This window comes from Ranitomeya variabilis, chromosome 4 (assembly GCF_051348905.1).
Source record: "Ranitomeya variabilis isolate aRanVar5 chromosome 4, aRanVar5.hap1, whole genome shotgun sequence".
NCBI classification, from domain to species: Eukaryota; Metazoa; Chordata; class Amphibia; order Anura; family Dendrobatidae; genus Ranitomeya; species Ranitomeya variabilis.
Window position 1 is genome coordinate 484,158,924 of NC_135235.1, and position 22,575 is coordinate 484,181,498.

Sequence of the window (22,575 nt, forward strand, 5' to 3'; positions counted from 1 at the left end):
TAAGAGCAAGCCAAAGCTCCGACGGGTTAAGGCTTTATTCGACTGCACTGCAGATAGAGAAGATGAACTCACATTTAGTATAGGAGAAATTATTGTAGTTACAGAAGAGGAAGATCAGAACTGGTGGGTAAGTATCTAAATCATATAGAGCAAGAGGTATGATGTTTGCAGGTCTCTAACAAAGAACAATCCTTGGATTCTATACAGTCAATATTAGTAAATATTAATTGTCAGGGAACCAAAAGGGGGAATTGCGCAGATCTCGTGGCTGATACCAATTTGTCAGGAAACAACACTCCATCACCCCCAATAGTCAGGACAATTACACAGTTGACTGTCTAGGCCAGTTATTGGGGAACTCACAGTGAGCATATAGTATAGACACATTCCAACGCATTGAATATATATATCTAGACACCTGTTAGAGATGGCGTATTGCTTCAGAGGTGCGGTTTATAGACCAAGAGGAGCAAAGCTATTAAGTTTTAGATATATAATCCAAAAGTAGGCAGTGCTTATAAAAAAAATATACAAAGATGTTACAAAGTAGGCAAAACAATACAGTATAAACAATTACATAAAATAAAAAGGATAAGCAGAAGAAATGTACTAAATCTGATGTCGCAGGGTTGGCCCTGTCTTTTATGAAGGGGAGCTATTTATTTTTTGGGGGGTCATAGTACGGAACAACAGCGCACTGTGTCCCTCAGGACTGACACTCATCATAGTTCAGCATATCATTTTATTTTATTAACACAAGTTACAACAACATATCTCCCCTCATAACAGGGCTAGTTAGAGATGTGGCTAGTTATTTCAGAACATTATGGGATCCCCAACTTCCAAAATATCTTCTCCTCTGGAGGTCCCAGCCAGGAGATATTACTGTCACATTTCTCATCTTGATTTTACCTTTCTATAGATACGAGACATGGCATAGATAGCATCACCCATCAGCTCATATTTGTCTGGAGGCACTGCCGCAACTGCCTAGTGACATAAGACAATGCGTTATGTTCGCCACGTTATCACGACTCTGAAAATATGTATTTCATAACTGTAGGACCCCTGCTGTTCATAAAAGAAAAAAAAAAACATAACTGGAATAAAACAAAGGATCCCAAAGTAATCTGCTTGCCTATCTGTTGTGATGCTAGAGGTAATAGGTTATCTCCCAAAATTACTCTGTCAGACCAGCCTGGTCTGCCATCCATCAGATAATCCTCTTTAATTACCTGTTCATGTCAGGGAGGTCCCCTTGTACCAGTGTCATCTGGAGGTCACAGCCTTGCTTCAGTATTCACTATCAACTATGAAATTACTTATAGACTTTACAATTACTGTATTTTGTGAATTATGACGCACCGCACATTTTGGGGTGGAAAATAAAATGGTGCATTTAACGGTAGCCTACGGGGGGCGGTTGTGGTGGAGCGGGGTCACAGGAGGTAGGGTTGCTGTGCTCTCAGTAGATGTCAGCATCGGTGAGTGGAGACCCCTTTTCTAATTGGGCTTCGGTAAAATGGCCACTGGAGATGGCGCATGCACTGATTAAGATTACGGGAGACGAGAAAAGGGGCTTCCGCTCATGGGCGCCGACTTCTTCTGAGAGGACAGGCACCACTATATCGCCCCAGTCCCGCTATCGCTGCCGGCCTCCTGAAGCAGCAACTTTGCTTCCTGTGACCCAGCTTCACCGCCACCACCATCCCTAGTAAGCTACCTTCGGATTATAAGACACACACCAATTTTCCTCCCAAATTTGGAATAAAGTGCTTCTTATAATCCGAAAAATACAGTACATGTATGACGTTAATATTTGCAATATCTCCCTGAAATTGGCATAGACATCATGACTTATTCCTTTCTCCTCATTCTTTCCTAGAGTGGCTACATTGATGGGCAACTACATAGAAGAGGAGTGTTCCCAGCATCCTTTGTGCATTTCTTGACCGACTAAAAAGCACAATCCTATGGCCATTAAATGTATCGACGAAATGAAGGATTTTAGTTGTATATAATATGAAGACAGACCCATATGTTTCTCTGTGGAAATGTGACTGGCTTGGCAGCAACTGAGATATTGAACAACGTTTGGAAAGATGAAATTAATGGGATCCACATTAATCTTTCTGGTCGTTAACCTTCCAATAAAAAGGAACCACTCCATAATTGCCAAATACAGTATATGACTCTCTAACGTGTTACATAATCCAGAAATCAAGGGGTTAATAGACATGAATGTTCTGCTTGTGCTGTGCCTTGTAATGCAGATAGCTTTGTGTCATTTTTACAAACCAATTCTTGTGTCTGCTTAGCCGCTCAATTACTATCTATATATTACATGTCATGGGTCAATCATGTCTCCGGTAGAAGTGCTCATACTTCACCGGAGAACCATATTTTTCTGAAGACCAAATCTTAGATCTGTCTTTTCCATTCTGCAGTGTTCATATTGTGGAACTTAACGCATGTTTGCATTGAGTACATTGGTGGCAGGGACCACCTATTTCATTAGGTAAGATACATGTGTGAGCCCAGGATTATCCTCCGTATGTTTCTCCCTATCCCCGAGGGTTCTAGAAATAAGAAGCTGTAGACATGGACACCTGTAACAGACTTCACATATCTTGAATGAGAAGTTGACGTATCTCCACCACGGTGGTTGACCTCAGCAGGTAGTTATATCATTTTACTCACCATTGATAGCTCTGTTACTACAGCAAAGCCATCTCCTTTGGATGACATGCATCCAGATTGGAAGTCCCGTTAGGACACCATTTATTTTTTTTTTACAAAGGAGCACAAAAGGACTTGATAAGGGCTTTTTTAGCATAATATTTTTTATACAATAGGCCATGAGAGTTAAACATCAGCCATAACATTAAAACTAATGACAGGTGAAGTGAATGATACTATTTTGTTGAAATGGCACGTCAAGGGTGGGCAGCACAAAATCAGTGAGTACTTGTAGCTCATATGATGGAAGCAGGAAACATGGCCATGCATATGAATCTGTACAACTTTGAGACATGCCAAGCTGGTATTGATAAAACAATTGGATCTGAGTCTCCTGAAGACCCTGGTATGCAGTCTTCAGTATCTACTGAAAGTAGTCAAAGGGAGGACAGCAGGAGATCCTGCAAGATATATTCATGTACATTCAAGGGTTGTTGATGGAAAGTGAAGGCTGGCCCATCTTATCTGATCCACCAGATGAGCTACTTTAGCTTAAATTAATGAAAAAGTTATTGATGTCTATCAAAGAAAGGTTTCAGAGCACAGTGTAAGAGCACGTTGTGTGGTGAGGCTGCATAGTTGATCTGTCAAAGTGCCCATGCTAATCCTTGTCTACCGCTGAAAGTATCCTCATTGGGTACCTGAGCATCAAAACTGGATCATGGACCAGTGGAACAAGGTAACAGATTCTGAGGAATCACGTGTTTTTACATTATGTCACTTTCCCTTTCCTGGTGAACATATAACATTCTGTAGAAGTAGGCAGATCAATTCACAGGACTCTGGTCCATCGGCCAGGTCTGTACTCTGTGACAGCTGGACCGGAGCTATATGCATCGCTTATGTTTTGGAATCCTGGGCTCAGGTTTTGATTAGCCAGATTCATGTGATGCCATCATTGCAGTGTGATGTATAGATGATGACGCTCAGCTAATCAAAAGCCATGATGGGGTTCCCCGAAGTTAAGGGATGTGCAGAACTCCTATCTAACGGTCACTGGACACTCACATCGCCGATTGAGCGGAGTCTAATGAATTTATATGCCCAACTCTGATCATCAGTAGTGCCTGGCGTAGGCAGTGTAATTTTCTGGGCAATGATCTGTTGAGAACAAGGAGGCACCTGGCAGTAATGTGGATGCTTTAGGCCCTGTTGGCACAGTAGCGGTATGGTGTATATTTGTATGCATTATTTTCAGGCAAAACCGTGATTACATCCAAGACTGGGAGAAATGGAAGTCTCCTCTTTTGGTTTGGGCTACAAAAAAAATCATCCCCACTCAAATCCAAAATGTGAACATTGCTTTACAACGACCAAGTCAAATGTGTAGTACTCTCCAACCAATATAAAATAGTATCTAGAACACATAGTTAGTGTGATATTTGTAGCCACCTATGTTGTTTTTTTTATTATTAAGAGTTTGAATCCCACCCCAGCTCCACCTAAAAACTATTTTCAAACCAGCAAATAATGTCTTATCCCCAAAATATGACATTCTCTGAATGAGAACTGCCCCTTAGTGGTTTTGCACACTGGACAGTCCTCTAAAACCAGGATCCACCGGTCACCAGTAAAGGCTTGCTATCTCTTTTTCCTTTGCATAGTAACATTGACTATCTCCTGGATAATAGTTGCAGTTGTTACTTAGTATGCTATATATGCGATCTTCTTAGAATAATCTCTGAATACCAAGGATTGGGTGGACCTTCATCAGTTTCGTGTGCCACATGTGGGCATTACAATGCTGTTGGGTAAGTTACCATGCCTTGGACATAACTATTAAAACAGCCTACTTCATCCAGTGCAGATTCAAATGCAACCACTTCCTTCAGGGTTCTGTTCATAGTAGTGCCATAGCTTCCATTTATAACAACTGTGATGACATTGTGATGGACCCTATGGCCTTCAATGGAGTCCACTTAGGCACATTTGTAGTTACAGTATTAGTGACAAAATTAGCACTGAATTTTTACTCAAATATTAAATGGAATATGTCAGCAGGATTTCACGCCCCAAACTATTTATATGTGCATTTATCTCCTTTAAAGACATGTCCTGCAATATATTTACATGTTCAGTCCGTTCCTGATACATTTGCGTTTGAATTGATATGCAAATGTATTTGCTAGATCTGAAGCATCTGTCACTCCAGCTCTATTCCGTGGTTAGCATGAGCAAAGGAGCTGTCAGTCAAGTAGGATCAGGCACCTCAGGGTGGGGAATAGAACTGGAGTGACAGAGACTTCAAATCTACCTTAGCACTTTGCATATTCAAACCATGATTTCTCAGTAATGGAGGAACGGACTGACTAGATCCTTTGCCTGAAGTCACACAGCGTAAAGGCTGTCAGTCAAGCAGGAGGAGGCACTGCTTATCAGGGAAAAGAGCTGGAGTGACAGAGGCTTCAGAACTACCATATCAATTCAAATTTCACAGGAATGGGCTGGACATGTAAATGTATTGCTGGACTTGTCTTTAAAAGACACAATCACATATAAATAGTTTGGGGGGGTGAAATCGTGCTGAAAGATTTCTTTTATTGTCAAAATTTGCCTGAAACTGAAGGTATGCAATGGGATCCCCATTATGGCTTCATCCAGAAGAGAGCCATAATAGGACTGTGTGCATTTGGTGTATGAGCCTACTACATGCAGATGTGGCTGCACTACTGCACTGTATCAATGAGAAATTGTCAGTTTATTAGAATGACGTAATCTTTGAGGCATATAGTGGTCATAGCTAAAATATGACTAGCGTAATAAGCACCATTCTGAAATTTTTTTGCTTCAGCTCCCAAAAAAGGAACCCTCTAAGTGCCTCATTGAAAGAAGGTCTGTCATAAATAAAAAAGGCAATCCACGCTCAACAGACCAGTTGGGTTATTAAGAGATACCCGGCAATCAGAAGATCACTGGTTTGGCCTCCTCAGTCCCAATGATTTGCAGTTTTTATCAAAACTACACTAAGCAGCACAGTAAGTGACTCATCACTGGAATCCGGATCTCTGTCTCTATATTATCCCACTCTCAGATTACCTTTAAAGAGTTTAAAAGATGTTATTACACACGCTGTCTATTGTAGCAACCTAATATTCTCATTAATACAACCTTTAAATTAAGATTACTATTGGCCTAAGGAGCTTATACAGTTATTAAGTTTTTAGTGAGTAGAGGGCAACAGCAAGCCTTTCTGTTGGGACAATGGATCAGCCACCTTGAAAGCAAGCATGCCCTATCCCGCTTTTCCTCAACATTTCCTCTTGGGGTCTGATGACCTCTATACATATAGTGGATGGTCAGAAAAGTGTATAGGCACCTTTATTATATAGTTAGGTGTAGTGAATGTCCTGGCCCATGAGAATAATGATGAGGCCGTTTACCAATCATTCGTTACAATGTGCCAATTTTGTATAGGTTTACAAAACTATAGTTAGAAACCATTTAGCAGTACAATGGTATTTACAGCACAAACTTTTCAGTTACTTAATCTTTTAAAAATTGTACGAAATCAATTCAAATGTTCTATTTTCTGACCTAATTGTTTGGGACCATGACATGGAGGAAATAGACATTGATCATAATTTGATAGGATTGTTACAATCTTTTTGGATTTCTACTACTATTTCTATTGAGTAAAGCACATGTCCGCTATTTTTTAACACAATCCCTGCTTTGGTTTGGCAACAATCAAGGTTTGGAGATCTCATACAATGTAGCTAAATGATTGAAAGCATTAATGGCTGTTTTCATGATGGCCTACAAGAACAAATAGTTTTATGGTGTACTGCATGTATTGAGGTAAGAATCAATAAAGGTTTTTCCAACCATCTGGCCTACGTATGTTTATGGGTCGTGTATGTTTGTATAATCTCTATGACGATCCTTGGCTATGAGTAGGAAAATTATATTGCCTTGTTTCCTTCTGTGTCTAATATACCCGCTGTAAATACATTAGTGCAAATAACTATAGATCAGGTAATATATGTAATATATACATAGCTCTATTTATGCAAAAATGTTTATCTTGCCAAGAAAAAATAAATAAACTAATGATTGTATCAATGAATGTGTGGCCTGTACTTAAAACTAGTATTGTCTAGATATACAAGGACAGACGTATAAATTCTGGCTACTTTATCACAATGACTCAAGCTGGACTCAAAAGACATTTTGGTGAGTTTCCACCATCTACTCTTTGCCCTAACTCTCACAACACTAACACATCATAAAGCCAAGTGAATCCATGCCCCTTGGCGAGTGAAGGGCGAAAGCAGGGTAGGACTGGCAATTCTGGCAAATGCCAGAAGGGCCTGTCTGATTGTGGGCTGCCTGTTGTGAATTCCGTTCTCGGACTCCCTCCTGTGGTCATGAATGGTACTTTGGTTAGTTCTGCTCTTGGGCTCCCTCTGGTGGCTTTGAGCGGAACTGCTGGTCACTGAAGTTGGCTTTGTCAGCTGCTCTCGTTTATTGCTTGCTGGCTTCTCTATTTAACTCCACTCAGATCATTACTTGATGCCAGCTGTCAATGTTTCAGTATTGGTTCAGATCTCTCTTGGACTTCTCTGAGGACCTGTCTACTCCAGCAGAAGCTAAGTCTTTGCTAGTTCATTTGTTGTTACTGCTTCCTGAATATATTTCTTAGTACTGCTAATTTCCAGTCCAGCTTGCTATCATGATATTCCCTTGCTAGCTGGAAGCTCTGGGGTGCAGAGTGGCACCTCCACACCGTGAGTCGGTGTGGGGAGTCTTTTTGCTTACTCTGCGTGGTTTTTTGTAGTCTTTTGTGCTGGCCGCATAAGTTCCCTTTGCTATCCTCTGACTATTTTAGTGAAGTCTGGCCTCCTTTGCTAAAACCTGTTTCATTCCTGTGTTTGTGACTTTCCTCTTAACTCACAGTCAATATATGTGGGGGCTGCCTTTACCTTTGGGGAATTTCTCTGAGGCAAGGTTAGGCTTCTATTTCTATCTTTAGGGGTAGTTAGCTCTTAGGCTGTGAAGAGGCGTCTAGGGAGAGTTAGGTACGCTCCACGGCTATTTCTAGTTTGTGTGATAGGAGTAGAGTTTGCGGTCAGCAGAGTTCCCACTTTCCCAGAGCTTGTTCCGATTACTAGTTTACTCATCAGGTCATTCCGGGTGCTCCTAACCACCAGGTCCATAACAGTACAGCTGGCCCACAAAGTGTTAATGCATCTCAAAAGAGGGATAAGAGAAGTTCTGAACCCATTTTTTTTTTCTTTGCAGTGTGTTTTGTCTCTCTTTTCCGCTTAATCTCTGGGTGGTTCAGGACTCAGGTGTAGATATGGATATTCAAGGTCTGTCCTCTTGTGTGGATCATCTCACTGCAAGAGTACAAAGCATTCAAGATTATGTAGTTCAGAATGTTAGAGCCTAGAATTCCAATTCCTGATTTGTTTTCTGGGGATAGATCTAAGTTTCTGAATTTCAAAAATAATTGTAAACTGTTTCTTGCTTTGAGACCCCGCTCCTCTGGTGACCCCATTCAGCAAGTAAAAATTGTTATTTCTTTGTTGCGTGGCGACCCTCAAGACTGGGCATTCTCCCTTGCGCCAGGAGATCCTGCATTGCTTAATGTAGATGCGTTTTTTTCTGGCGCTTGGATTGCTTTATGACGAATCGAATTCAGTGGATCAGGCAGAGAAAATCTTGCTAGCTTTGTGTCAGGGTCAGGATGAAGCGGAGATATATTGTCAGAAGTTTAGAAAATGGTCTGTGCTTACTCAATGGAATGAGTGTGCCCTGGCAGCAATTTTTAGAAAGGGTCTTTCTGAAGCCCTTAAGGATGTTATGGTGGGATTCCCCACGCCTGCTGGTCTGAATGAATCAATGTCCTTGGCCATCCAAATTGATCGGCGTTTGCATGAGCGCAAAATTGTGCACCATTTGGCGGTGTCCTCTGAGCAGAGGCCTGAGCTTATGCAATGTGATAGAACTTTGACCAGAACTGAATGGCAAGAACACAGACGTCAGAATAGGCTGTGTTTTTACTGTGGTGACCCCACTCATGCTATCTCTGATTGTCCTAAGCGCACTAAGCGGTTCGCTAGGTCTGTCACCATTGGTACTGTACAGCCTAAATTTCTTTTGTCTGTTACTCTGATTTGCTCTTTGTCATCCTACTCGGTTATGGCATTTGTGGATTCAGGCGCTGCCCTGAATTTGATGGACTTGGAGTTTGCCAGGCGCTGTGGTTTTTCTTGGAGCCTTTGCAGTATCCTATTCCATTAAGGGGAATTGATGCCACGCCGTTGGCCAAGAATAAACCTCAGTACTGGACTCAGTTGACCATGTGCATGGCTCCTGCACATCAGGAAGATATTCGCTTTTTGGTGTTGCATAATTTGCATGATGTGGTCGTGTTGGGTTTGCCATGGCTACAGGTTCATAATCCAGTATTGGATTGGAAATCAATGTCTGTGTCTAGTTGGGGTTGTCAAGGGGTACATGGCGATGTTCCATTGGTGTCAATTTCTGCTTCCACTCCTTCTGAAGTCCCTGAGTTTCTGTCGGATTACCAGGATGTATTTGATGAGCCCAAATCCAGTGTCCTACCCCCTCATAGGGATTGTGATTGTGCTATAAATTTGATTCCTGGTAGTAAGTTTCCTAAGGGCCGACTTTTCAATTTATCTGTGCCAGAGCACGCTGCTATGCGAAATTATATAAAGGAGTCCTTGGAGAAAGGGCATATTCGCCCGTCTTCATCACCGTTGGGAGCAGGGTTCTTTTTTGTGGCCAAGAAGGATGGTTCTCTGAGACCCTGTATAGATTACCGCCTTCTCAATAAAATCACGGTCAAATTTCAGTACCCTTTGCCTCTGCTGTCTGATTTGTTTGCTCGGATTAAGGGGGCTAGTTGGTTCACCAAGATAGATCTTCGAGGGGCGTATAACCTTGTGCGTATTAAACAGGGCGATGAATGGAAAACAGCATTTAATACGCCCGAGGGCCATTTTGAGTACCTGGTAATGCCATTCGGGCTTTCAAATGCTCCATCTGTGTTTCAGTCCTTTATGCATGACATCTTCCGAAAGTATCTGGATAGATTCATGATTGTATATTTGGATGATATTTTGGTCTTTTCGGATGATTGGGAGTCTCATGTGAAACAGGTCAGAATGGTATTCCAGGTCCTTCGTGCTAATTCCTTGTTTGTGAAGGGGTCTAAATGTCTCTTCGGAGTTCAGGTTTCCTTTTTGGGCTTCATTTTTTCCCCTTCCACTATCGAGATGGACCCTGTTAAAGTTCAGGCCATTTATGATTGGACTCAACCTACATCTGTGAAGAGCCTCCAGAAATTCCTGGGCTTTGCTAATTTTTACCGTCGCTTCATCGCTAATTTTTCTAGTGTGGTTAAACCTTTGACTGATTTGACCAAGAAAGGCGCTGATGTGATGAATTGGTCCTCTGCGGCTGTTGAGGCCTTTCAGAAGCTGAAACGCCGTTTTTCTTCGGCCCCTGTGTTGCGTCAGCCAGATGTTTTGCTCCCTTTTCAGGTCGAGGTTGATGCTTCTGAGATTGGAGCAGGGGCTGTTTTGTCTCAAAGAAGTTATGATGGCTCTGTGATGAAGCCATGTGCCTTCTTTTCTAGAAAGTTTTCGCCTGCTGAGCGTAATTATGATGTTGGCAATCGGGAGCTGCTGGCTATGAAGTGGGCATTCGAGGAGTGGCGACATTGGCTTGAGGGAGCCAAGCACCGCGTGGTGGTCTTGACGGATCACAAAAATCTGACTTATCTCGAGTCTGCCAAGCGGTTGAATCCTAGACAGGCTCGATGGTCGCTGTTTTTCTCCCGTTTCGATTTTGTGGTCTCATACCTTCCAGGTTCTAAGAATGTGAAGGCGGATGCCCTTTCTAGGAGTTTTGTGCCTGATTCTCCGGGAGTCCCTGAGCCGGCTGGTATCCTCAAAGAGAGGTTAATTCTGTCTGCCATCTCCCCTGATTTGCGGCGGGTGCTGCAGGAGTTTCAGGCTGATAGACCTGACCGTTGTCCAGCAGAGAAACTGTTTGTCCCTGATAGATGGACTAGCAGAGTTATTTCTGAGGTTCATTGCTCAGTGCTAGCTGGTCATCCTGGGATTTTTGGGACCAGAGATTTGGTGGCTAGGTCCTTTTGGTGGCCTTCCTTGTTACAGGATGTGCGTTCTTTTGTGCAGTCCTGTGGGACTTGTGCTCGGGCTAAGCCCTGCTGTTCTCGTGCCAGTGGGTTGCTTTTGCCCTTCCCAGTTCCGAAGAGGCCTTGGACGCATGTTTCCATGGATTTTATTTCAGATCTTCCTGTCTCTCAAAGGATGTCTGTCATCTGGGTGGTTTGTGATCGCTTTTCTAAGATGGTCCATTTGGTACCCTTGCCTAAATTACCTTCCTCCTCTGATTTGGTGCCATTGTTTTTTCAACATGTGGTTCATTTGCATGGCATTCCGGAGAACATTGTGTCGGACAGAGGTTCCCAGTTTGTCCCTAGGTTTTGGCGGTCCTTTTGTGCTAAGATGGGCATTGATTTGTCTTTTTCTTCGGCTTTCCATCCTCAAACAAATGGCCAAACCGAATGAACCAACCAGACTTTGGAAACCTATCTGAGATGCTTTGTTTCTGCTGATCAGGATGATTGGGTGACCTTCTTGCCATTGGCTGAGTTCGCCCTTAATAATCGGGCTAGTTCGGCTACTTTGGTTTCACCTTTTTTCTGCAATTCTGGTTTTCATCCTCGTTTTTCTTCGGGGCAGGTTGAGCCTTCTGACTGTCCTGGTGTGGATTCTGTGGTGGACAGGTTGCATCAAATTTGGACTCACGTAGTGGACAATCTGACGTTGTCCCAGGAGAAGGCTCAACGTTTCGCTAACCGCCGTCGTTGTGTTGGTCCTCGACTTCGTGTTGGAGATTTGGTTTGGTTGTCCTCTCGTTATGTTCCTATGAAGGTTTCTTCTCCTAAGTTTAAGCCTCGTTTCATTGGTCCTTATAAGATTTCTGAAATTCTCAACCCTGTGTCATTTCGTTTGGTCCTTCCAGCTTCTTTTGCCATCCATAATGTGTTCCATAGGTCGTTGTTGCGGAGGTACGTGGCGCCTATGGTTCCCTCTGTTGATCCTCCTGCTCCGGTGTTGGTTGAGGGGGAGTTGGAGTATGTGGTGGAAAAAATTTTGGATTCTCGTATTTCGAGACGGAAGCTTCAGTACCTGGTTAAGTGGAAGGGCTATGGTCAGGAGGATAATTCCTGGGTTGTTGCCTCCGATGTCCACGCTACCGATTTAGTTCGTGCCTTTCATTTGGCTCGTCCTGATCGGCCTGGGGGCCCTGGTGAGGGTTCGGTGACCCCTCCTCAAGGGGGGGGGTACTGTTGTGAATTCCGTTCTCGGACTCCCTCCTGTGGTCATGAATGGTACTTTGGTTAGTTCTGCTCTTGGGCTCCCTCTAGTGGCTTTGAGCGGAACTGCTGGTCACTGAGGTTGGCTTTGTCAGCTGCTCTCGTTTATTGCTTACTGGCTTCTCTATTTAACTCCACTCAGATCGTTACTTGATGCCAGCTGTCAATGTTTCAGTATTGGTTCAGATCTCTCTTGGACTTCTCTGAGGACCTGTCTACTCCAGCTGAAGCTAAGTCTTTGCTAGTTCATTTGTTGTTACTGCTTCCTGAATATATTTCTTAGTACTGCTAATTTCCAGTCCAGCTTGCTATCATGATATTCCCTTGCTAGCTGGAAGCTCTGGGGTGCAGAGTGGCACCTCCACACCGTGAGTCGGTGTGGGGAGTCTTTTTGCTTAGTCTGCATGGTTTTTTGTAGTCTTTTGTGCTGACCGCATAAGTTCCCTTTGCTATCCTCTGACTATTTTAGTGAAGTCTGGCCTCCTCTGCTAAAACCTGTTTCATTCCTGTGTTTGTGACTTTCCTCTTAACTCACAGTCAATATATGTGGGGGCTGCCTTTACCTTTGGGGAATTTCTCTGAGGCAAGGTAGGCTTCTATTTCTATCTTTAGGGGTAGTTAGCTCTTAGGCTGTGAAGAGGCATCTAGGGAGAGTTAGGTACGCTCCACGGCTATTTCTAGTTTGTGTGATAGGAGTAGGGTTTGCGGTCAGCAGAGTTCCCACTTTCCCAGAGCTTGTTCCGATTACTAGTTTACTCATCAGGTCATTCCGGGTGCTCCTAACCACCAGGTCCATAACAGCTGCCTTGTCTGCTACATTGTTAACAGAATCCGTGTTCTCAAAATCCCCATACTGTTAAGAGTTGTGATGGAGCACAAAGTTGCTGACTCCGTCACTTACCCCAGCAGGCCACAGGTATCATTAGAAATATTGGTCTTGTAGAAAATCTTCCTTTCCTCCATCCAGGGTAATATTAGTAATATATCCCATCTGGTTCATGGGGACGGGGACAGCATGGGCCTGTGTGATTTCAAATGCCAGGGCTGAATATCAGTCCAAGTCCGTACCTGGGCCAAAGTATCTAAACCATCTAATAAAAGTACAAAGTCCGCTCACCATAGGAAGATCCATTGTACGGAAACTTGTAGGGCCACAGGAGGCGACTATGTATCGAAATGGAATTCCAGCATCAGAATCTAATATTAAAAGCCATAAGTCTATTTGTACAAAATAGAATGGAAAAAAAGTCACTCACAACACCAATACCGTAAAACTTAAAAAATATATAAATAAACGTGTTTTCTGAAATGTGTTTGTTTTACAGTATAGGTGTTGTGACTCTTCTCCATTCTATTTTCTGGGAATAAACTCATGGCTTGTAAGAGTAGATTCCGATGGTGGAATTCCATTTTGTTACATAGTAAATGTGGTTGGTGCCTTTATATTTGTAAATCTCCCCCATTGTGCCTATATAGTGTCGAACTACTTTTCCCACGTACAGTCAAGCAACATCTAGAACTGCTATATTTCACCCACTTCAGTGTGTCCACTTCGAACCAAACTGTGGGCACATAATGACAAATAGCACACACACAGTGTACTAGAAGTGCCAAACGGTGCACAAGGAGGGCCGAATATGTTGCAAAGAAATATACAACGCTCGATGCCAAATAGTGCCCATGGAGTGCCATGTGGCCCCTATTGACTCACTGGAGGCACAGAGCATGGCAAACATGGAAGTGTGTCAAACAGTGACCATACATATTCTTCCCGCTGCAAATGCACCGCACATATTTTGTAGATTTGTAAGCAGTAAATCCGCTATATATCACAGTGTTATTGTGGCTGAGGTTTCTCCGTCTCATTCACAAGGTGCGGAGAAAACTGCAGCGTAAATTGCAAATCCCAGCATGTCAATTTATGTTCTGGATTTCAACCTTTGTAATGCAAAGGGCGAAGTGTGTAGCCAATTATAGAATAATAGAATGTTATAGTTAGAAGGGACCTCCAGATTCATCATGTCCAACCCCTCTGCTCAATGCAGGATTCACTGAACCACCTCAGACAGATGTCTGTCCAGCCTCTGGTTGAAGACTTCCATTGAAGGAGAACTCACCACCTCTCGTGGCTGCCTGTTCCACTCATTGATCACACTCACTGTCAAAGTTTTTTCTAATATCTAATCTTTATCTTCTCCGTTTCAGTTTCATTCGATTGTTTCCATGTGCTAATGAGAATAATGATGATCCCTCTACACTGTGACATCTACACTGTGATATTTGTAGACCGCTATGAATTTTCCTCCTAGCCTTCTTTCCTTTAACTGTTCCTCGTAGGACATACTTTGCAGTCGGCTCACCATCCTGGTAGCTCTTCTCTGAACTTGCTCCAGTTTTCAGTGTCTTTTTTAAAATGTGTATCCCAGAATTGGACACAGTATTGCACATGAGGCCTGACCAAGGAGGAAGTCAGACCCTCAAGGAAATACGTAGCAGTATATGCCATTGCAAATATCACAGCTTCAGAAATTCAACAGCCAGAAAAGTTTTATGGGAAAGTGCCATTAGAGAAGAGTCACCTACCCACAACAGGCCAATATCTGCTTGGTTGCATCACAAAATTGTGTGAAAATTGTCCATACTGGTTGGTGGCGTTTCAGCCAAGTGAATGTCTGGTCCTTCTCTTACAAAGCAGGCAGTAAGCTATTCCTTTGCACAGATACCCTGATAATTTGATTACAACACCAATAAAATAGATATGTTTGTCGGGTTTCTTCTAGTTCAGCTAGATGTTACATTTCTTCCAATGAAATATCAGTATCCATGTTCAGACATTTCAAGTTAAAAAAAAAAACACACTGGGAGAGTCATCAAGCTGAATGCAGCAGAAAAATGTATTTCATGACTTGTAGGCTATTTCTTATGCTGGAAAGGGTGTTAATTGTCAGAAAGAAGACGTTGCCTGACTGCAACACCATGTGCCAAACCATCAGTGAAAATTTCTGGCTCAAAGTAAACCAGCTGATAAGAGAGCAGGCAGTGGATGATGGGAGTATTCATCAGCGGCCGCCTACACTATAAATGAATATCAAAAATACAGGGGAACCCATGCCATTTTTTTTATTTAACCAGCCAGGCAAAACTGACAGCTGCGGGCTGCAACCCTCAGCTGTCAGTGTTAGCAATGGATATTGGCCCCCCAGCCTAAAAGTAGAGGCCCTCAGCAGCCCAGAATAGGCGCATCTATTAGATGCGTGCCCGGCTCTTTCCACTTGCTCTGTAGCGGTGACAATTGGGGTTCTTATTTGTGGGGTTGATGCCATATTTGTATTGTCCGATGACATCAAGCCCATGGCTTAGTAATGGAGAGGCTTCTGAATTATCACAGTGCATGCACTGCTCACTTTTACGATTCTCCCTTGCACAAGTATGAGATTTGTATACTTCTGGCCACATTCAGACTAGATGTGCTCTGCCTCGCTCAATTCATTTTCATGGAGTGAAGCCACGCATGTCTAGAGAGCACGTGATCACATGTATGCAAATCGCCAACAACAGAGAATCGTGCAGTGCGCACTGTGAGAATCCAGAAGTGTGCAGTCACATAAAAAGACTGCAGACTCAGCACAGTTTGCACAACCCCTTTAATTATCCTAATACATAAAAATAAGAATTAGTATCACAACATTTTTTTTACATCCAGGTACCTTATACATGACTTTGACTCTGGAGTCGTTCTCTTTCTTTTCTTCATCTTGTCCAGACTCCATGAGTTTTCTCATCCACCCGCCGTCTCTGCAGACTTCCATCTTCGGTCTTGTGCAGCACATCCCCACATGATGCCCTTAAAGATAGCAGTGTCATTATAATGCTTTTGAATAAAAATATACTGAGCCCCTGAATAAATAATTGCCCCTCACTATATTCCCTGCACAAAATATGACCCCCACACTGTCCCTCTTATGGTACATACCGTCTCCTTTCCATACAGAGCTCACCTCTTCACACTGTTCTCTCACACTGAGTCCCCCCTATAGGGCCCAGACTCTAAACTTTGCCCCCTCATCACACTCCCCCCTCCTTGGTATACTGTTGAGTCCTGGCTGTGCCTTTACACTACTTAGTCTCTATTCTGTGCCCACTCGCACGTTTTCCCCCCATACTGTCTCCTCACACTATTCTCCACAATAGTTTCCTCACACGTTTCCCCCTCTCTCCACATATTTACCCTCTCACTTTCCATACTGCATCCTCACACATCCCTCCAACTCCCCATACCGTCCAGTATTGGTTATGCACACTACTGCTCCAATCTAATGAGGATAAAAATATCCCGTCAGGAAAATTTTGCCGGTCCCAGCAGTCAGACCTATACCAATCAGCAAGTTATCATTCATTTTCACCTTTAATAATAATAATAATAATTTTATTTATATAGCGCCAACATATTCCGCAGCGCTTTACAACTTATAGAGGGGACTTATACAGACAACAGACATTACAGCATAACAGAAATCACAGTTCAAAACAGATACCAGGAGGAATGAGGGCCCTGCTGCTCGCAAGCTTACAATCTATGAGGAAAAGGGGAGACACAAGAGGTGGATGGTAACAATTGCTTTAGTTATTTGGACCAGCCATAGTGTAAGGCTCGGGTGTTCATGTAAAGCTGCATGAACCAGTTAACAGCCTAAGTATGTAACAGTACAGACACAGAGGCTATTAACTGCATAAAGTGTATGAGAACATGATGGAGGAACGTGATTATGTTGTTGTTTTTTATTAATAGGCCACACAGGGATAATTAGGTTAATGCGTTGAGGCGGTAGGCCAATCTGAACAAATGAGTTTTTAGTGCACGCTTAAAACTGTGGGGATTGGGGATTAATTGTATTAACCTAGGTAGTGCATTCCAAAGAATCGGCGCCGCACGTGTAAAGTCTTGGAGACGGGAGTGGGAGGTTCTGATTATTGAGGATGCTAACCTGAGGTCATTAGCAGAGCGGAGGGCACGGGTAGGTTGGTAGACTGAGACCAGAGAGGAGATGTAGGGTGGTGCTGAGCCATGGAGTGCTTTGTGGATGAGGGTAGTAGTTTTGTACTGGATTCTGGATTGGATGGGTAGCCAGTGTAATGACTGGCACAAGGTAGAGGCATCGGTGTAACGGTTTGCGAGGAATATGATCCTGGCAGCAGCATTCAGGACAGATTGGAGCGGGGAGAGTCTGGTAAAAGGTAGGCCAATTAGTAGAGAGTTACAATAGTCCAGACGAGAATGAATAAGTGAGACAGTAAGAGTTTTTGCAGAGTCGAAAGTAAGAAAAGGGCGAATTCTGGAAATGTTTTTGAGATGCAGATAAGAAGAGCGAGCCAATGATCGGATGTGGGGGGTGAATGAAAGCTCGGAATCAAGGATGACTCCAAGGCAGCGGGCATGTTGCTTTGGAGTAATGGTGGAACCGCACACAGAGATGGCAATGTCGGGCAAAGGTAGGTTTGTAGAGGGAGAGAACACGAGGAGTTCAGTTTTTGACAGGTTCAGTTTCAGATAGAGGGAGGACATGATGTTAGAGACAGCGGTAAGACAATCACTGGTGTTTTCTAAAAAGGTCGGCGTGATAACAGGAGAAGAGGTATATAATTGGGTGTCGTCAGCATAGAGATGGTACTGGAAACCAAATCTACTGATTGTTTGTCCAATAGGGGCAGTATACAAAGAGAAGAGGAGGGGGCCTAGGACTGATCCTTGAGGAACCCCAACAGTAAGGGGAAGGTGAGAGGAGGAGGAACCAGCAAAACAAACAGTGAAGGATCGGCCAGAGAGATAGGAGGAGAACCAAGAGAGAACGGTGTCCTTGAGGCCGATGGAGCGGAGCATAGTGAGGAGGAGCTGATGATCCACAGTGTCGAATGCTGCGGAGAGATCCAAGAGAATTAGCATGGAATAGTGACCATTAGATTTAGCTGTTAGTAGGTCATTAGAGACTTTAGTGAGGGCAGTTTCAGTAGAGTGTAAAGAGCGGAAACCAGATTGAAGAGGGTCGAGAAGAGAATTATCTGAGAGATAGCGGGTAAGACGGGAGTGGACCAGGCGTTCCAGGAGTTTAGAGATGAAGGGAAGATTAGAGACAGGTCTATAATTGGCGGCACAATTTTGATCGAGGGAGGGCTTTTTAAGTAGTGGATGTATGATGGCATGCTTAAATGAGGAGGGAAAAATACCGGAAGTGAGGGAAAGGTTGAATATTTTTGTTAGGTGAGAGGTGACAGCCGGGGAAAGGGACTGGAGGAGATGCGACGGAATGGGGTCGCTGGTGCAAGTGGTCGGGCGAGAAGATGCAAGGAGCCTGCTTACTTCTTCTTCTGTAACTGGTTCAAAGTCAGAGAGTGAACTAGATGCAGTGGGGGAGGGAGGACAGTGCTTGGTATGAAGAGATTGGGAAATGATTTCCTGTCGAATGTGGTCAATTTTTTCTTTGAAGTAATTGGCCAGATCGTCAGCGTGGAGATCTGTGGTTGGGGCCTGCTCTCTTGGGTTGAGTAGGGACCGGAAAGTGTCAAAGAGACGTTTAGGGTTATTGGACAGCGAGGTGATGAGGGTGTTGAAATAGGTTTGTTTGGAGAGGTGAAGGGCAGAGTTGTATGTTTTTAACATGAACTTATAATGGATGAAATCTTCGGGCAGATTAGATTTTCTCCACAGACGTTCGGCGCACCTGGAGCACCGCTGCAGGAAACGTGTTTGCAGCGTGTGCCACGGTTGTCGCCGTCTGTGCCGAGTTGTTCTATGTATAGGAGGTGCGGCTTTAATGAGTTTCTAACAAGATTACAAGATTTCCCCTATGCATAAGAATGGCAGAGATTGCAGAGTGCAGTCCTTGGCTATCTCAAGCAGTTCCAAAGAGAATTAATCACGTGGAGGTGCATCTATTCTCTATCTGTCCTTATAACTAGCAATCAGGTCACACTCTGATTAAACTCTGGTCAAAATAATCTGTCCATTTTTTTTGTATGTGAGAAAATCAGATGTTTGAATGGACCCTAACTAGCACTTGTTTTTATCTTCATAGTAGATGCTGTTGACATTACTAAAAGTGTCCTGGTTTCTTCTGTCCTATCTGAGCAGTATGAAGTAGTTACAGAGACCCTGATTTCAGTGCTCTATCAATTATTTGATGCTTTGAGTAGATTTCATGTGTCATCCTTCCAATGTTGTGCATGAGCTCAGTAGTGCTCCATATTCATTAGCTGTGACTTGCCCAGCAGCTAAGGTCAACAGACTTTTAAACTTCTTCAAAACCTCTAGTAAGGGCTCGCTCACATGCAGGGGCAGACACAGACAGCTTGGGGCCCCTGTGCAGAAAATGTGTCTGGGCCCCCCTCCTTTTAAGGCGTAAAGCTACATATATACACTGCTCAAAAAAATAAAGGGAACACTAAAATCCCACATCCTAGATATCACTGAATTAAATATTCCAGTTGTAAATCTTTATTCATAACATAGTGGAATGTGTTGAGAATAAAACCTAAAACTTATCAATGTAAATCACAACTAATATTCCCCGGAGGTCTGGAGTAGGAATGATGCTCAAAATCAAAGTGGAAAATGAAGTTACAGGCTTATGCAACTTCAGTGGAAATGCCTCAAAGCAAGGAAATGATGCTCAGTAGTGTGTGTGGCCTCCACGTGCCTGTATGACCGCCCTACAATGCCTGGGCATGCTCCTGATGAGGCAGCGGATGGTCTTCTTAGGGATCTCCTCTCAGACCTAGAATAAAGCATACGCCTACTCCTGGACAGTCTGTGGTCCAACGTGACAGTGGATGGTGTGAGACGTGATGTCCCAGATGTGTTCAATCGGATTCAGGTCTGGGGAACGGGCGGGCAATTCCATAGCTTAAATGCCTTCATCTTGCAGGAACTGCTGACACTCCAGGAACATGAGGTCTGGCATTGTCCTGCATTAGGAGGAACCCAGAGCCAACCGCACCAGCATATGGTCTCACAAGGGGTCTGAGAATCTCATCTCAGTACCTAATGGCAGTCAGGCTACCTCTGGTGAGCACATGGAGTGCTGTGCGGCCCTCCAAAGAAATGCCACCCCACACCATTACTGACCCACTGCCAAACCGGTCATGCTGAAAGATGTTGCAGGCAGAAGATCGCTCTCCACGGCATCTCCAGACTCTGTCACGTCTGTCACATATGCTCAGTGTGAACCTGCTTTCATCTGTGAAGAGCACAGGGCACCAGTGGCGAATTTGCCAATCCTGATGTCCTGTGGCAAATGCCAAGCGTCCTGCATGGTGTTGGGCTGTGAGCACAACCCCATCTGTGGACGTTGGGCACTCAGACCATCATCATGGAGTTGGATTTTAACCATTTGTGCAGACACATGCACATTTGTGGCCTGCTGGAGGTCATTTTGCAGGGCTCTGGCAGTGTTCCTCCTTGCACAAAGGCTGAGGTAGCAGTCCTGCTGCTGGGTTGTTGTCCTCCTATGGTCCCCTCCACGTCTCCTGGTGTACTGGCCTGTCTCCTGGTAGCGCCTCCTGCCTCTGGACGCCACACAGACACAGCAAACGTTCTTGCCACAGCTCGCATTCATGTGCCATCCTGGATGAGCTGCACTACCTGAGCCACTTGTGTGAGTTGTAGAGCCCGTCTCATGCTACCACGAGTGTGAAAGCACAACCAACATTCAAAAGTGACCAAAACGTCAGCCAGAAAGCATTGGTACTGAGATGTGGTCTGTGGTCCCCCACCTGCAGAACAACCACTCCTTTATTGATTGTGTCTTGATAATTGCTAATAATTTCCATCTGTTGTTGATTCCATTTGCACAACAGCATGTGAAATTGATTATCAAACAGTGTTGCATCCTAAGGGTATATGCACACGTCAGGATTTCTTGCAGAAATTTCCTGAAGAAAACCGGAAATTTTCTGCAAGAAATCTGAATATTTTTTTTGCGTTTTTTTCCCGTTTTTTTCGCGTTTTTTTTTAGCATTTTGCAAGCGAAAGTAGCTTGCAGAATGCTAAAGTTTTCCAAGCGATCTGTAACATCGCTTGGAAAACTGACTGACAGGTTGGTCACACTAGTGTGTGACAAGTGTGACCAACTTTTTACTATAGATGCTGCCTATGCAGCATCAATAGTAAAAGATAGAATGTTTAAAAATAATAAAAAAAATAAAAAAAGTGGTTATACTCACCTGCAGACAGCCGATCTCCTCAGCGGCATCCGTTCCTATAGATGGCGTGTGTGTGCAGGACCTTCGATGACGTCGCGGTCACGTGAGCGGTCACATGAGCGGTCTCGCGACCAATCACAAGACCGCGACGTCATCGCAGGTCCTTCACACACACCATCTATAGGAACGGAACCGGCAGCATGCACCGCTGAGAGGCGGGAAGACTCCGGGGCCATCGAAGGTGAGTATATCACTATTTTTTATTTTAATTCTTTTTTTTTTACCAATTATATGGTGCCCAGTCCGTGGAGGAGAGTCTCCTCTCCTCCACCCTGGGTACCAACCGCACATGATCTGCTTACTTCCCGCATGGTGTGCACAGCCCCGTGCGGGAAGTAAGCAGATCAATGCATTCCTAGGTGTGCGGAATCCCCACAATTCCGCAAATTTAATTAACATGTTGCTTTTTTTCCCGTGATGAGATTTTTTCGCGGAAAAAAATGCAACATTTGCACAAGAAATGCGGAATACACTGTAAATAATAGGAGGCATATGTAAGCGTTTTTTCGCGTTTTTATCACGTTTTTATAGCGAAAAAAACGCGAAAAATACTGAACGTGTGCACATGGCCTTAGTGGACAGTTTGATTTCACAGAAGTTTGATTTACTTGGAGTTATAATATGCTGTTTAAGTGTTCCCTTTATTTTTTTGAGCAGTGTATATATATAGTCACACACGTACATGTATATATTACATAGTCTCCTTTATTATGTATATTGCTGTCCCTTATTATACAGTGCCCTCTCTTGTTATGTACAGCACCGTCCCTTACAAATTGGATTTTATAGAGCCCTGTTTTTTATTACACACCGTCTTGTTAGCTGTATAATGCAATGATGGCTGATGAAGCATGGAAAAACTTCATTTCTAAAGGAGGAGCTGATGGACTGGTAGTCTGGTCACCGGCTCCTCCATCAGTAGTCTTTTTATATCTAACAAGAGAAGGGACTATGTAATAAAAGAGGGCGCTATGAATAACAAAAATAACAAGAATACACTATGTAAGAGACAGCACTGTACATAACAGCAGAGGAAGCTATATAATAAGGGAGGGCATCATATATAACAAGAGTGGATGGTACGTAATAAGGGACAGTGTTATGCATAACAAAAAAGGAAACTATGTAACTAAGGATGGTGTTATACATAATAAGTGAGCACACTATACACTAAAGAACTGTGCTATACATAAGTGGGT

The 22,575-nt window shown here is 43.5% G+C and overlaps 1 protein-coding gene across 2 annotated transcripts in view; it reads left to right on the top strand.

Annotated features, from left to right (window-relative positions):
* The window catches only part of LOC143765343 (arf-GAP with SH3 domain, ANK repeat and PH domain-containing protein 1-like), a 243,345-nt gene extending 236,544 nt beyond the window's left edge, over positions 1-6,801 (top strand). For both annotated transcript variants that reach the window (XM_077251906.1, XM_077251905.1), the window contains 2 exons: positions 5-127; positions 1,886-6,801. In XM_077251906.1, the coding sequence (XP_077108021.1) occupies positions 5-127; positions 1,886-1,960 (198 nt within the window). In that variant the 3' untranslated portion in view covers positions 1,961-6,801. The remainder of the gene's footprint in view (positions 1-4; positions 128-1,885) is intronic.
* The last annotated feature ends 15,774 nt before the right edge of the window (positions 6,802-22,575 follow it).